Source organism: Emys orbicularis, chromosome 1, assembly GCF_028017835.1.
Source record: "Emys orbicularis isolate rEmyOrb1 chromosome 1, rEmyOrb1.hap1, whole genome shotgun sequence".
NCBI classification, from domain to species: Eukaryota; Metazoa; Chordata; order Testudines; family Emydidae; genus Emys; species Emys orbicularis.
Window position 1 is genome coordinate 13,262,683 of NC_088683.1, and position 16,306 is coordinate 13,278,988.

At 46.9% G+C, this 16,306-nt stretch overlaps 1 protein-coding gene across 1 annotated transcript in view; it reads right to left on the reverse strand.

The window, feature by feature from the left end:
* Positions 1-220: 220 nt before the first annotated feature.
* PRKCQ (protein kinase C theta) overlaps positions 221-16,306 on the reverse strand; it is a 67,070-nt gene continuing 50,984 nt past the window's right edge. The window contains exons 15-18 of the mRNA XM_065401867.1: positions 12,477-12,615; positions 5,944-6,132; positions 2,558-2,686; positions 221-376 (exon numbers count right to left, since the gene is read on the reverse strand). Of these exons, the coding sequence (XP_065257939.1) occupies positions 221-376; positions 2,558-2,686; positions 5,944-6,132; positions 12,477-12,615 (613 nt within the window). The remainder of the gene's footprint in view (positions 377-2,557; positions 2,687-5,943; positions 6,133-12,476; positions 12,616-16,306) is intronic.

A 16,306-nucleotide genomic window follows, 5' to 3' on the forward strand; every position in this document is an offset into this window, starting at 1 on the left:
AGACCAGAAAGAGAGTTGGTCATTAGTGAAGTACGTTTGGCATCTGCTACAGGATACAACCAGGTGGAAACCCACAAACACGGTATCAGGTTTCACTGGTGAGTGCTTCTGTTCAGGTCCTCGTCCAAATGAACCATTCTTGGTTTTCAGTTGATAGAAGTGTTACTCAGATCAATTCACAGAATTCCTTTAGCAAGGAAGGTGCTGGGGAGGGCAGATCTCAGGATAACATCCTCTCCATTTTAGGGTTCACAAAGGAAAAGTTGCTGAACATATTCTGGTCCATGCTGTTAATCAGCGCTCTGTCTGCACACGACAGTCTAGGTTTTTCATTGAGAAACTCCTTGTCAAAGTTGCTACAGTCACTTGCGGATTTCTTCAAGAAGGAAGAAGAAAAGAACGAAAAAATCAGTTGTTTCATTTCACAGCATCTACCATTTATCCAAATCTAATCTAATGGTATATTTAAGGCACCTATATCTTTGGTATCTAAGGGCATGTCTACACTGTAGCACTGTAGTGTAGACACTTCTTACATTGATGGAAGGGTTTTTGCGTTGATGTAGTTAATCCACCACTCCAAGAGGTGGTAGTTAGCTCAACAGAAGAATCCTTCCCTTGATCTAGCCACGTCTACATTAGGGGTTAGGTCGACCTAACTATGGTGCTCAGGATGCAAAATTTTTCACAGTCCTGAGCAATGTAGTTAGTTCGATCTATTTTTAAGCGTAGACCAGGCCTAAGTATCCATCATCCTGGGATTGGTTACCTTGGTATCAGTGTGGTATCAAAGTATCCAGTACCTTGGTGTCAATCACCTATCTATCACCGTGCTATCTAAGTACTGTAAATGGGAGTACAGATTATATGGGCAACAGTGTGACCCCGGTGAATTCTACCATGTAGGGATATTAGAAAATTGGTTTCTCTTTCTGTAAAACAGGGATAATTATGCTTATGTATCAGTCTGTGAAGGCTAATTAACCTGTGTTTGGAAGGGACTTTGAAGGTAAAAGGCTCTACATAAATGCTGTGTTGTAAGTACTATATAAATGCTCTTGCTATTATTGACAACATCAATGTTCTCCAGATTTCACAGAGAAGCTGATGGCTTGATTTGGTTTTGTACCTTAATTCTGTGTGTCCTAATGAAGGAAAATCCCATGGGACCAGTGCTTAATTTGTAATGAAAGATGTGCCGGGGCTCAAGCAATTAGGTGCTGGGCCTCAAACCATTTTTTTACATTCATAACTGATGCAGCAAGCCCAGAGGTGCCAAGGCTATGAACTGCCAAGCCTACAGGTGCCCTTGGCAAGCCCGGGCAGAAATTAAGCACTGCATGGGGTACCAGAAGTTAGGTTCAGCATTTTCACATTTGGATGTCTATGATTAGGTGCTTCAGTGTATACTAAGGCACTTAACCAAAGGCCAACATTGTCCACCCTGTGTGTCCAAAGTCAATCCACGTGGAGGGATCAGGGACTGATTTGCAGAAGCGAAGAGTTGCCACAACTCCACATGAAGTCAATGGGTGCTGCAGGTGGGAAATCAGCACAACTAAAAACAAGGCCCTAGGTGCCTAAATGTGGGTTGAGGTCCCTGACATTACACCCCGGAGCTTGAAAATGTTGCCCAGTATGTCTGACCAGAGGCGACTACATTTGAAAGTGTTGGTCTGAATCCCGCTGGTGCTCTCCAGGCAGGCTGTTCTGATTGGCTGTTGGTGCCTGCTTCAGTGCTGGTACGGAGAACCAGTGGCATAGCCACAGGTGGGCCTGGCTGGGACATGGCCCACCCACTTAGCATCCAGGCCCACCCCCCAGCCCGGGCTCTGCTCTGGTCCCAGCGCTTGCCCTGCTCCGCCTGCCCAATGCTCCAGCCGGGGAGTGGGGTCAGGGTGCGGGGACTTGCTCCACTCTGCCGGCCTGGCGCTCCTGCCGGGGCCTGGCCGGTGGAGCAGGAAAAGCCCCCGTGCCCCGGGCTCATTCCCCGGCTGGAGCACTGGTGGAGCAAGCCCCTGCGCACCCACCCCAATCTCCGGCAGGAGCACCGGGCAGGCAGAGTGGGTGGGGATGTGGGAGCACCCATTTTTCCGGGACCCTGGGTTGGCCCAATGGCTAATCCACCATTGAGAGAAGGGCGAGCAAGTGGGCAGCCGGTGGCGGTAGAGGAGATCTTCAAAAAAGGTAGGCCCGCTGCCTGGGGGAGCCGGGCCCCTGCGTGGGGGAGTGGCACCTGGAAGAGAGCCGGGAGCCATGCGTGCTGGAGAGCAGCATCTCCTCCCAGAGCTTGGTGCATGCCCAGGGCCCCGGGGAGCCCCTGGGCAGAGGGTCCATCCATTGCCCCCCCGCAAGGCTGGCTGCATGGTGTGGGGAGAGGCAGGCCCCCCATTCCTGCTGCCCTCCCAGCCCCCTCATAATTGCCCACCCACCCGAAGTCGGGGCCCACCCAAATATTCTATGCTGGTTATGCCACTGGGGCGAACGCACAGTTCAGGAACAAAAGAATGTGGTAAGAAAAGCGTTTTGATCTGAGGGACCTAAGAATAGTCCTTACCACTCTGGGTTTGAATGGTGGCTCCATCGCCCGCTCTTCTAGAACCTCCCAGTTTATCTCCTGGAAAAAGGCATGCTGGCGGATGTTCCCCTTTGCTCCGAGCCGCCTCTCAGGTTCTCTCACGAAAAGCTGGAAGTTAGCAGAGAGCAGAGCACCTTACTCTTCTGTGGATAGCACCGTCTGACTAGCACACACGTAGCCAGGGTACGTGTCACCCATGGTACCTCTTTACTCAGTGAAAACGTGAATCTTGCAGGCAAAGTGGTGCTGATTCCTAGGCCCATATGCCAAGCGGGAAGCTGAATCATCTTGTCCTGTCCTCATTATTTCAGTTTGATATTTGAGGCCAATGTTTCAATGTCAGCCATTAAGCTGTGCCCTCAAAACATGCTGGTGCACAAGCAAATGGTGAATTGTGTGAACAAAATAGGTGCTTAGATGCACAATTACTGCACCTGTTTGCCTGCACAAATGCCTGCACAATTACATGTGTGTACAATTGGTCCTGCTTTGAGCAGGGGGTTGGACTAGATACCTCCTGAGGTCCCTTCCAACCGTGATATTCTGTGAATTACCTGTGTGAGGATGAATATTTTGTAGATAAATCTGAGGCATCAGTGTTGGAAAAATTAGGCCTTGACGGCTGGACTATTCATAAGGAAAGTGTTGCCCACCTTCATTTTTACCAAGCATTCCAGTCATCTGGTCTTGCATTTTGTGGGGCTCTCTGAATCAGAAAGGCTGCTAAGATGTGGCAAAGCTACTTAAAAGTCACTCCTTGCACCCTGTGTGTTGTCTTCCCTTCTGTCGGCACTTTTACCACGACACCTTGGCCCAGAGGCACCGGAACAACGGGGGCTATGCCCTCTCACTTTTTACCGGCCGTAAGGATGAGCAACGGGGGAAAGGGATGGGGCCTCAGGGGAAGGGGCATTGTGGGGGCGGGGCCTCGGGGGAAGGGCTGGTGTGGGGGCGGGGCCTCAGGGGAAGGGGCGGCACGGGGGAGAGGGCTCAGGGGGAAGGGACAGCACAGGGGTGGGGCCACGGTTTGGGCGCCCAGGGCCCCCTACTGTTAGGAAGCTTCCACCATCCCTGCCACGCCCACAGGTTCCCTTGTTTATCATGATCAACTGAAAAGATAGAAGACTTTTCTAGCCCTAGAAGAAGACGGTTGTCTATGACACAGATTTTCAAAAGAGTTGAACTCTCCTGCAGGCCCCTAAATGAAATGGCATGTAGAGTGGGTCAGGGATGTTTTGACAAAATGCGTTTTCACTAGAAAATGCCAATTGGACAAAAATGAGACTTTCTGTAGGTGAGCAGTGTTGTAGTAGGCGTGCTGGACCCAAGGTATTAGAGAGACAAGGACATATCAGGTTTAATGAAAGTTTCATGGGGAAAGGTTGCTTAGGTCCAGGATGGAATTTCTGGATAGAGAGAGAGGGAGAAAGACTGTCCCCTCCCAACATCCAAAAAGACCAGTGACTACAGAATCTGTTGAGATGTTGGTAACCTAAGTTCAAGACCCATCTCTCCCTGACTCAGACCCGGGTCTCTCCACCTTAGCTAACCACCTTGGCTACAATGGCATGGGTCTCTGTGTGTGTGTTTTCATGAAAATCTTTCAAAGGTCTCTGTTCTCGTCCCAATACAGAACAGGACAATTTCTTTTTAAGTCTCAGAAACTTTTGCGCGACAGGAAAACCATTTCCTGCCCAGCGCTAGTGGCCACATTTTCCACAGTGCTCAGCGCCCAACAGCTCCCATTGTTCTCGACACAAGAAGCTGGCTGCTGAGCTCCTCGGGCAACCTGGCCCCCCAGTTGTAGGTGCTGAGGTCTTTTGAAAATCTGGCCTTTTATCTGGGGCAGGACCATGTCTTTTATGTGCATGCTCCTTAGCAAGCAAACACACAGCTGCTGCTCAACAACTAAGAAGCAATAAGATCTAGGGCCAAAGGTAGCCGCTGAAGAATCAGATGGAAGGACATCCCAGCTACGCTTATTTGAAAAGAATGGAGTCTTCGGTTGTGTGCCAGCAAATCATAACCTGGCCGCAGTGTTGAAATAAACCAAAGGAGATTGATTGCGCAGCTATAAGTCAGCTATGCAGAGTTCCCTCTGCTAAATTAAGTGCTTATGGTAATGGAGCTAAATATTGCAACATGTATAACTATATCAATTCAGTGCTAATGGGAAGTGGCCAATAACCAGGCTAATTGTCTCTTTCTCAGCAAGGGAGTTTAGTGTTTAGCAATAAGGATGATTTTTATTTCTGATACTACATTAAATAAAGCTCACAAAGGCTCAGTCTGCTTGTGCAGAAAGATGGCATCGTATTCACCAAAGAGACACCTAGTCAGGCCTCCATAAGCTCTGTCTCACACGTTGTGCTTTGTTTGAGCAAGCATGTTTGTACTTCATTATTGTTTATTATGCTTATTAGGGTGGTTCCTAGAAGCCTGAGTCCTGCTGGCCTAGGTGCTGTTCATACATAGAACAGAGAATCCTTTTTCTCCATTATTATTATTGATGGAGCATTTATTGACACATAAATAACATGGTCCTTCCCCCGAGTCCAAACCAGAAAGACTAATATGAGACATGAGAGAACAAGGTGGGGGATGAAGACGATGAGGAGATCAATGTAGGCGTTAAGACTCAGGGGGCCTGGGATCAGGCCCATTGTGCTCTGAGATCCTCAGACAAAACACTGTATATAATCTTGCATCCAGGTTTGGTCCCCCCACTACAGAAGGGATGTGGACAAATTGGTGAGAGTCCAGTGGAGGGCAACGAAAATGATGAGGGGGCTGGGGCACATGACTTATGAGGAGAGGCTGAGGGAACTGGGTTATTTAGTCTACAGAAGAGAAGAGTGAGGGAGGATTTGATAGCAGCCTTCAACTACCTGAAGGGGGGTTCCAAAGAGGATGGAGCTCGGCTGTTCTCAGTGGTGGCAGATGACAGAACAAGAAGCAATGGTCTCAAGTTGCAGTGGAGGAGGTCTAGGTTGGATATTAGGAAACACTCTTTCACTAGGAGGGTGGAGAAGCACTGGAGGGGGTTACTTAGGGTGGTGGTGGAATCTCCATCCTTAGAGGTTTTTAAGGCCTGGCTTGACAAAGCCCTGTCTGGGATGATTTAGTTGATGTTGGTCCTGCTTTGAGCAGGGGGTTGGACTAGATGACCTCCTGAGGTCTCTTCCAAGCTTAATATTCTATGATTCTATGTGATTATTTCTCACCATACAGGTGAGAACTAGCCCCACCTAGTTACAAGCCCATTTCTCTGCACACCAGTGAGAAGATGCAAAAATCAAAGAGAGATGTTAGCATTTGGCAAAAAGTATTTGACCTGTAACAGTGGAAGTGCTGTGTCTTCTTACCTTCACTAGGATGTCTTTTGCATCCTTATTGAGCCAGCGAGGGTAGAATGGATTATCCATGCGGATGGACTGGAAAAGCTCCTCTTCATCTTGGCCATGGAAAGGAGACTGGCCAATCAGCATCTCATACAGAAGGACACCAAAGGACCACCAGTCAACTGCAGTGTTGTATTTCTGTCCCAGCAAAATCTATGTCAGAGGGAGATTGGCAGGGAGTGAGAAAGGCAGACACAAAATATTTGACATTAATAGTCTATTCTCTAGATGGTGTCCATTAGTTGACCCCTCTACAGCTGCTTTGTGCTGCTTAGGCAGAGCAAAACAGGCATGATGCTATTTTAAACAGCCATTGGACGATTTTCCTCAGCAACCTCCGGATGGCATAGACTTACTGGAGAACCCTTCCTCACAGTTGCCAGTGTGGGGTGTGTGTGGTCAGGGCAGCTCTAAATCACAGCAACCCTAGGCTTCCTGAACCCTCCCTTTGGGCCATAGACTGCTGGGTATAAGTCAGGGACTTCCCTGAGGCTTCTTTAACTGGTCCGTGGCCACTAATGGAATCAGGGACAGAAAGGTGATGTAAAGACCCTTTGGCCCCATGTCTTTTCCACAAGTTGCACCCAGAGCTGGGATGCAGCTGAGGATTTGGACCAAGGATTTGGAGAAAGCAATTAATTGGCATCATCATCGGCATCATCAAGTGGATGGGGAACCAGCCTGTGGGTCAGAAGACCTGGGTTTGCCAACAAGCTACTGTGTGACCCTGGGCAAATCACTTAATCTATCTGTGCCTCAATTTCCTTAGTTACCAAAAACAGAGATAATAACAATATGTACCCACCTCTGAAATCTATGCCTGAAAAGCTGTATATAGCAAGTATAATTTTACTACGCAGTTCGCTTTCCTGCAACAATAGAAGACTAGTGCAGTTTGCTGCAGCAAAAATAGACACCTGGCTAGCAGTTAAAGGTGTGCTAAAGTTACGTTATAAACCCTGCTGTTTTTCTGCTTACAAACACGGAGCTAAACTGCTGAGCTGCAACAGGGGAAGTAGTGCCAGACCCAGATTCTTTTGCAAAATTCATCAGAAAAAGAAACATCAATTCAGACTTGTGAGTTCCATCGTTTAAAGAAAAACCCAGTTTGTGAGGTGCATTGTGGGGCTTATTTCATTAATCAGAGCTGCATTTTAAAGAACTGAATTTGGAACTGATTAGTAGTCTATACCAGTGTTCCTCAGACTGTGGTCTGTGAATCACTTTCTGGTAGCCCACAGAGAGCAGGTCATATGATGTTAGCCCCACCTAGTTACTAGCTTCTTCTACAGGCATCCATGCTCTTCATTATAAAGAAAAGCCCTGAGGCCTGGGGAAGCAGCTGAAGATAAGAAGGAAGGAGCCAGCCTAGCTGCATGTAATGTAATTGCTGTAATTCCCACAGGGATGTTGTGCAATTGTGAATAGGAACTTTATTAGGAGGGGTGGCAGTCTGCTAATCACACATTGTTTGTGGGGGAGAGGTAACCAATAGATTATGGACCTACTTCTCTGTTACATCCAGTTAATAGTGGGTGAAGCAAAATGTATGTGTGTGTTGGCTAGTAGGGAACTTGTTATTCTGTTCCAATAGCCTGAGTCTTTGCCCTTGAATTGGACCAGTTTAGAGAAGCCATGGGGCTGCTCTAAAATGCACCAGTATGTTATTCCCTAAGGACCATATGCCAGCTGACTTTGTGCTCTGCCAGTCCTCTTGCCCATCCTGACACCCACCTCCCCCAGCACTAGGGTCTGCAGGGAAGGAGTAACAGGTAGCAACTCTGCTGGCTCTATGCTGGGTGGGGATTCCCCCATGTTAGGAAATATCAATGCAAAGGTGGTGCAATAGGTCAGAGAAACTAGTCTGGCCTGGTTGTTAGGATGTGGTTCACTATGTGAACAAGTTTAAACCTCTGGTCTTCAACATGGTCCAATAGCATCTGACATTTTGAGAAATCAAAATCAAAACCACCAGAATAAAGTTTAAAAATAAAATAATGTGCTCAAGTGTCCACAATCATCCAGTCGTTTTTACAGAGTTTTGTTAGGTTTCTTGTTCTTGTTATTTTCTCTTTTACCACTGACAACGCTTTTTCTAATTACGTTAATGTGCAACTGGCCAGAAAGTTGCCTATCCATGCACTATCTGTACTTCAGCCCTACACCAATGCATAAAGACTCTGTCAGCTGCACCTTAATGAACAAGGGTTTCATTTCACTCCACGGTTTATCGCTGTACTGGATAGATTTTTGATTCACAGAAGAGAATGCCTCTAACAGCTTGTTTGCAACGATGACTCAAAAACTTCTTGGTTCCCAAATCCCTGTTCTAACAGTGTTCAATTTCCACAGCCGGAGGTGCAAACATCATCGTGTAATAGTCGAGTGCGGTGTCTTGTAAGGTTTGCTGTAAGCAGCTACATGGGATCTTTAATGTGTTCACTAGACCCCAGTTGTAATTTTACAAGCTATCCTCTGGTGTGGTGAAATCACTCTAAGTCAGGGATTCTCAAACTGGGGGTCGGGACCCCTCAAGGGATCGCGAGGTTATTACATGGGGGGTCGCGAGCTGTCAGCCTCCACCCCAAACCCTGCTTTGCCTCCAGCATTTATAATGGTGTTAAATATATTAAAAAGTGTTTTTAATTTATAAGGGGGGGCTGAACTCAGAGGCTTGCTGTGTGAAAGGGATCACCAGTACAAAAGTTTGAGAGCCACTGCTCTAAGTTACCCAGGAAAGGAATGGGACAGCACAGAGGGAATTTCACTCAGCTACTAATAGTGCATAAACTAAGCTTCATGTTACTGGCAATCACATGGCCATATTGAAGGCAATGAGTTTACAACGATGGAACTGAGAGCAGAATTTGGCCCAGCAAACCTACTGTGATTGGTCCAGATCTGCTCTCATTTACATCTGGAGTAACTCCCCTGTAGCCAGAATCTGGGTGATTGCATGGAGCCCAGAAATGACCCTTTTCTCGAGATGAGCCAGAGCAAGAAGAATATAACCCCATGCCCAGTTGTGAGTGAGCAAGGCCAAGTTAGAATGCCCTTGAGTGTGAGCAATTTGGCAGGTGGCAAAAGACACAGGTGTGGGCTTGCCGGCATTCATTGTTTGAATTGTAAGGGCTCTATCCTGTAGACTTTACGAAGGTAAATCTCCCATTGAGGCCAGTGAGATAGGGCAACATGACAGCATTCCAATGCCAGAAGTGGGAGTCAGATTGCTGGGTTGAGCCTCAAATGCAATTGCACCGATATACATGGGCTACATTCAGTCTGCAGTGGCCATCCCGGAGCTGCCCCCTGCAAGGAACTCTGGGAGAGTCAGCCAGAATTCTTCCTGGGGTCTCTGAGGAAACGACATCACCTTTCAGGGGGTTCCCTCTAGGGCCCTAGTCCAGCCCTCACCTCTCCCCTTTCCACCGTTTTTCAGACAGCTACTGCCCACTGTAACTTGCCCATATTAAGGGGCTCAAGAAATGGAGGGGAAGTTCATTGCGGCTCCTCCCCTATGCTCTTCAGCACAGGGGCTGATTACAATCTGACCCCGTATGCTAGAGTTGCTGTAGCTATAAACAGCTAACTGTGGAGATGATTAACACCACAGAAGACAATTATTCTTGTAAGTGCAGACAGAGCCGCTGATGGCTGAAGCAGTGTGGTCCGGGGAACAGGGCACTGGTGTGGGAGTCAGGATACCTGGGCTCTATTCCTGGCTCTGCTACTGACCTGCTATGTGACCTTGGGCATGTCACTTTACCTTTGTGTCTGTTTCCCTTCCCACCCTCCATCTGTCTTTTCTACTTAGCTTGTAAGCTCTTTAGGACTAGGTAAGTACAGCACATAGAACAATGTGGCCCCAGTCTCAGTTAGAAACTCCAGGCACTACCGCAATACAAATAATAATAACTGGAATAGGCAGCTGTGATGAAATGCTGGAAAAAGTCTGTTACTTGGCTTGAAAGATGATTAATCAACTCCACCAGCTCTTTCAGTTTGTAGGGAAAAGGTTTTTCTATGCACTGGCTGAAGTTCTAAAGTAAATGATGGTGCCGAGATAAAAGCTCCTGGCCTCTCCAGCTTGCATTAAGTGAATTCGCAGATAATGGATTATCTCTTGGAGACCGTGGCTCTGGTTTAGGATCAGAAAAAGATTTTTTTAAAAGAAAGCTGAAGCTGAATAAAAGCCACCGGGGACTTGATTGTGATCTCATGCCCGCCGGCGTCGTTCCAATGACTTCAACAGAGAGGCTCCTGAATTGCACGGCTACCGCTGAGATCAGAATCAGGTCCCCGGAGTGCAGTAAAAGACTGACGAAATACAGCGTGGGGGAAAACAAAGCCTTTAAAAGCCATCTGGCAAGCACCGATATCCATCACGAAAACACTAAACTCGGGGAACGGGATCTTGAAAGGCAAAGAAATGGATTTCAGAGCGATGCCAGGCATGATGCATTGAGGGCTCTTGGGTTCTCTTCCTTCCTGAGAAACATTTGGCTTGCTGCTAAATTAGTCAAAGTCTCTCCCCAGTAAGATCTGTGTCTGCTTTCAGCTGGAGTCTGCACCCACTCAGATCAACCACAAGGCCAGGCGTGCTGGAACAGGGTGAGGGCAGGAGGAAGAGGCATTGTGGGGGCAGGGCCTGGGGAGAAGAGATGGAATAAGGACAGGGCCTCAGGGGAAGGGGCGGAGTGAGGGTGGGGCCTCAGAGGAAGGGGTGGAGCATGGCCTCAGGGGGAAGAGGCAGAGCGGGGTGGGGCCTCAGGGGAAGAGGCGGAGCAGGGGGCAGGGCCGTGGTTTGGGCACCGGTGGCCCCCCCCCCCCCCACACACTTCTAGAGAGCTTCCGGCACTCCTGTACAAGGCTACATCAGTCAGGGCACACTAAGACTGGATTCTGGTCTCTATACACAGCTCATTAGCTGATGCATCCTGGTGAAGGAGAAGAGGACAAGGAGGAGTGCAGGAACAGAGGGGACTTTAAGCCACCTTTGTGTCTCCCTTTATCCCAGCCCAATACACTTTAGAGCAGCCTCGGGGTAAATAATGTTATGTTTTCCCCAGTCCCATCTAGGAACCAAAGGCAACTGAAAACAGTGAAAGCACAGTGACCACTCCCCTGATATCCCCTCACTGCCCATGTCGTGCACCATACATAGGACAAGGTGGCTACTTATACTGGGGTATTTCCCAGGGGCTGTTTCTGCCCCCTTGGGACTATAAGGGAGAACTGGGCACACTGACTTCAGATTGACCCTGGTATAAGTGAGAGTCCCTATATATTTATATGAAAAAACAGTTGTGATTCATAAGCTTGTACTGTGCCTTATTTAGGGCCCAGTCACGTTAACACTACTACTCAGCAAAGACCCTGATTCAGGAAGCACTAAAGCATGTGTTAGTCCATCCCTATTTCGGAAAGCCCTTTCAATCCATGCTTAATTTTAAGCATGGGCTTAAATCCCGTTGAAATTAGGGAGTATTCAATCAACTATTCAGGATTTTCTATTGAGTTTCGAGACGGGTCACTTTAGTCGCATGGCATTTCTGTCGCCTGATTGGATGACCTGCCTTTATAAACAGCCACTGCCTGAAATGAATTTCATTTAATCACAGATCAAATCTCATTTCTTGATTCAGCCACCCATGGAGTCAGCGCCTACGTTCACAGGGAGCAATAAAGGGACCAACAAGCCAAACTGAAATCCAGTTTCTAACTAGGGGAACCATTCGCAAGAACCTTATATACCAGGGGTGGCCAACCTGTGACTCCGGAGCCATATGCGGCTCTTCAGAAGTTAATATGAGGCTCCTTTTATAGTAGATGACCAGATGTCCCGATTTTATAGGGACAGTCCTGATTTTTGGGTCTTTTTCTTATATAGGCTCCTATTACCCCCCATCCCCTGTCTCAATTTTTCACATTTGCTGTCTGGTCATCCTATTGTATAGGCACCGACTCCGGGGCTGGAGCTACAGGTGCCAACTTTCCAATGTGCCGGGGGGTGCTCACTGCTCAACCCCTGGCTCTGCCACAGGCCCTGCCGCCACTCCAATCCTTCCCGTGCCCTCCCCTGAGCCTGCCGTGCCCTCGCTCCTCTCCCCCAGCCTCCTGCATGCCACAAAACAGCTGATCAGGAGGTGCGGGGAGGGAGGGAGAGGCACTGACTGGCAGGGCTGCCGGTGGGTGGGAGGCGCTGGGAGCAGGGTGGGGGGAGCTGATGGGGGGCTGCTGATGTATTACTGTGTCTCTTTGGCAATGTACATTGGTAAATTCTGGCTCCTTCTCTGGCTCAGGTTGGCCACCCCTTTTTATATACTTTTCATGCAGCCCTGCAAGTGATTAAACATTGTCTGTTTCCTCAAAGAAAATGATGCAACCCCTGGGCTAAATTATGCTTTCAGTAACAACCGCGCAACCTCATTGACATTGGTGGGCTTCGTGCAGGTCGGACCGAGAACAGATTTGACCTAAGTTCAGGTCATACCTACCTCGGGAGCAATGTAATCAGGGGTTCCACAGAAAGTGCTTGTCTTTGCATCTTCAAACATGTTCTCCTTACACATCCCAAAGTCAGCGATTTTGATATGCCCGTCCTTGTCTAACAGAACGTTATCCAGCTTCAAATCTCTGCAAGAGATGAGCAAAGTAAACATCTCCTATGGAAATGTTATCCAGCGGCGTAAGCGCATATATAATAGTACATCACATATGTTCTTGCAATGGGACAGTGGCAAGATTTGGTGATTTGAGAACACAAGAGGGAGGTCAAGGTCTCCATCCTGACCCCAGCAATCTCTACAGCCAATTCAGTGAGTTCACCCTGTTTACTCTACTCCCATTTCCTCACCTGTCATATGGGCTTATAAATAGTTACTGTACCTACCATGCCTTGGAAGGGGGTTGTGGAGATTAACGGGGAGCAGCATGGAGCTGTCCTGCTTGCTCAGCAACTCCAAGAATGAAATTGCCTGTGTAGGAGGGGCAAGAACACAGCCTCACCCCGCCCCCTTTGGGCTGCGTTGACCCCCAGGGCACACAAGGAAGATGCACACCTTGCACTCAGAGAAGCACATGGGCTGTAGTTTTTACCTGGCTGCGGAGCCAGGGTACAAGGAGGAGGTTTTTTTTACACCTTCTTTCTCATTTGGCAGCCCTGCCACATCCATGTTAAATAGCAGTATAAGCAGCTCTGCTCCTGGGGACAGGGAGGGACATTAGGAATTCATGGAGACTGAGACAAAGGCCAAAATATACTTCCACACAAGTCCTGTCCCCAAAATCGAATTCCGGTGCTAGCCTCAACGGGTATATCGACACTGCAGTTAGAGATGCATGTGTGCTTCAGCACATGGAGCTATACCAGAGCTCGCTTTGATCTAGCTAGCCCAAAAAACAATTGCAGGGATGCTGCAGCCAGGCTGGCTTTGCAATGGCTGGGAGCACCCCAGAACATAAGTAGAACATCCATCATCTTTTCCCTCCCCGGGCTGCACTAGCTGAAGCTGAAGTATTTACATAAGTCCTTCACACACTACTGCAAAGCTCTCCTCTGAGGTTGCAGACTCTGCAGGCTGCTGTGGGAAGCCGAGAGCTTGGAGAGAAAAATGTGTATGGGGGAAATAAAAAGCCAGCCAGCCAATGAATCACACACATCAACACAGAACAAAGAGTTGCCCACACAGGAACGACCCCTGAAAGGAGAAATGGGGCGATGGCTTCTTCTGGGTTAGTCTCCAGAGCTGACCTAAACTTCAAGTTACGGCTGATAAAATAGTGATTAAATCACAGGGACTAATTTTCAACGTGGTTTTCTAAAGAGCACATTCTTCTGCACTCACATGCGCCAGCAGGCCCTTAAGTAAGTGATTTAGCCACTTTACCTTGAATGGTCCCTTGAAATATGTGCTTACTTATGCAATCTATTCCACCTGACTACTTAGCTGTGACACTCCGAGTACATTTCCCAGACCTGAAGAAGAGCTCTGGAGAAGCATGAAAGTTTGTCTCTCCCACCAACAGAAGTTGGTCCAATAAAAGATGTTACCTCACCCACCTTGTCTCCGTAATATCATGGGACCGACACAGCTACAACAACACTGCATACAGAAGTGACTTGTAATTTTGGGCACCCCATCTGAGGCACCTTGAAAGGGGCCTGACTTCCAATGGGTGGCTACTCAGAGCCTTCTGAAAATCAGAACATGTTTCAAATTGAGCAGCCCAAAAATAAAGGCAACCAAAGTTACTTAGGCTATGTCTACACTAGAGACCGTACAGCGGCACACCTGTACCAATTCAGCTGTGCCACTGTAAGGTTTCTCGTGTAGCTGCTCGATGCTGACGGGAGAGAGCTCTCCCATCAACATAATTAAACCACCCCCAGCAAGTGGTGGTAGCTATATCAGTGGGAGAAGCTCTCCTGCCAACATAGCATTTGTGCACACTACCACTTATGCCGGCAACATTGATGTCACTCAGGGATGTGTTTTTTTCACACCCCTGAGTGACATCAATTTTTCCGACATAAGTGTTAGTGTAGACATGGTCTTAGTTGCTTTTGAAAATTTAGAGCACTCTCTCTGAGTAGTCAAACATGAGCCTCCTTGGACTCCTATTAAAGACTGGGATTTATTGAAGGAAAGAAAAGGGAGTTAAGCATTCAAATCCCATTCAGTTGAGGCGCCATTGAAAATCCCAGACAAAGCACCTATGTTTAAAAATAGGGACCATAATATCAAGAGAAGAAAACATTGTCACAGGATAATAGTCTCCTGCTGCCAGGATAAAAGGCGAGACATTGATCAACAAGAAATATAGAGGCAACAGTTGCGTTCACTCTCCAAGCGGCAGATATTCATGTTGTCATCATTCCCAACGTCACTGACTTTATTTCTGTTACACAAAAGAGATTAATCCCATTCTGTGATGTTGTTTTGTCTGACAGATGGAAACAAAGAACAGTATCACTTGCCCCCACCTCCATTATTGATCAGCCACAGTTTTATTGGCTCAAGGGACAAACGTTGATCATGCTTCAGCCAATTAAAACCCAGGCTGTTTATTAAAATTCAGAGGGGAGATGTAGTCAGATCCGGGAAAATGCCTGTAGAGGAGAATGGCAGCATGTGCTACCTGAACTACAACTCACATGAGTCATCAGGGCAGCATTTCCAAATCAAAATATTTTGTATTTCAGCAAAAATATTTTGCTTTTTGGCCAACATTTTTTGGTATTGAAATTTCTGCCAAAAACTATTGATATTCTGCAAACTCACATCCTCCTCCCCCATGTTTTTCATCCAGCTCTACTAAGAACTTTCAGTAAAATTCTCAAAAGCACCAAAGGGCTGGAATAAAAATAAGACACGTTCAGATGCCGGATAGCATCTTCTTAGCTTAATGCCAGTGATATTGCTCTCGTATTGAAGTAATCACCGTCATTGGTCAATAGAGATTATATAAACTGCTCCCACATGAATACTAATAATGAATAAGAAGAATTATGTGAGTCAAATCTTTTGTTTTAATGAGCAAGTTGTTTGTAAACAAGTCATTCAATTGTAATTTCTGTTACCATGTTTAAACTTCATGACTAACCTTGAAATAAACTGATTTTGGTTTCAGTAAACATTGTTGCTTCTGAGAATTTTCTAATTTTCTTTCAAAGATCTGCTTGCGTCCTCATTTTATAAGGTGATAATTTAACAACTAATTTTTACCAGAGCACTGGAAGGTCAATTGGCCTGTAAAGAACTAGTTCAGTCTAGTTCCCACACGTTCAGTCATTACTCCGAAGGCCAGCTATTGTCGTCATAGGGAACGTGAGCCACAAGACTGATTTTAATAGCCCTTTCCCCTCCCCATTGTTCCCATGCCCTTTTATTTAGGAATTAAATGTAATCCCTGTTTGTTATATACACACAAAACTGGCAGCCTGATTCCCCATACCTTGTCTAGTCATTTACAACTGTGCTAAGAGAAGGCAAATCAGACTGATAGGATTTGACATCCATTTGGCAGAGGGGTATTTGGCTACACAAGGTGCAAAGGAGTAGAGAATCAGGCCCTGGATATTTACTAGAGCTGGGCAAAAAAACTTTCATCGTAACTCTTCTCCATCAGAAAACACTGTTTACACAAAACCGACTTTTTTTTGTGTTAAATTACATCAAGTTTGATTCAATTTTGTTTAGAAAAAATGGGGGAAAACATTTAGAAAATGTTGAATCCTCTCCTCTTGATAGTTTCTGAAGGAAAAGCTTTGGTTTTTCATTTTGAAACGTGACTTTATAAAAATAAATAAATGCAAAGGGTCAAA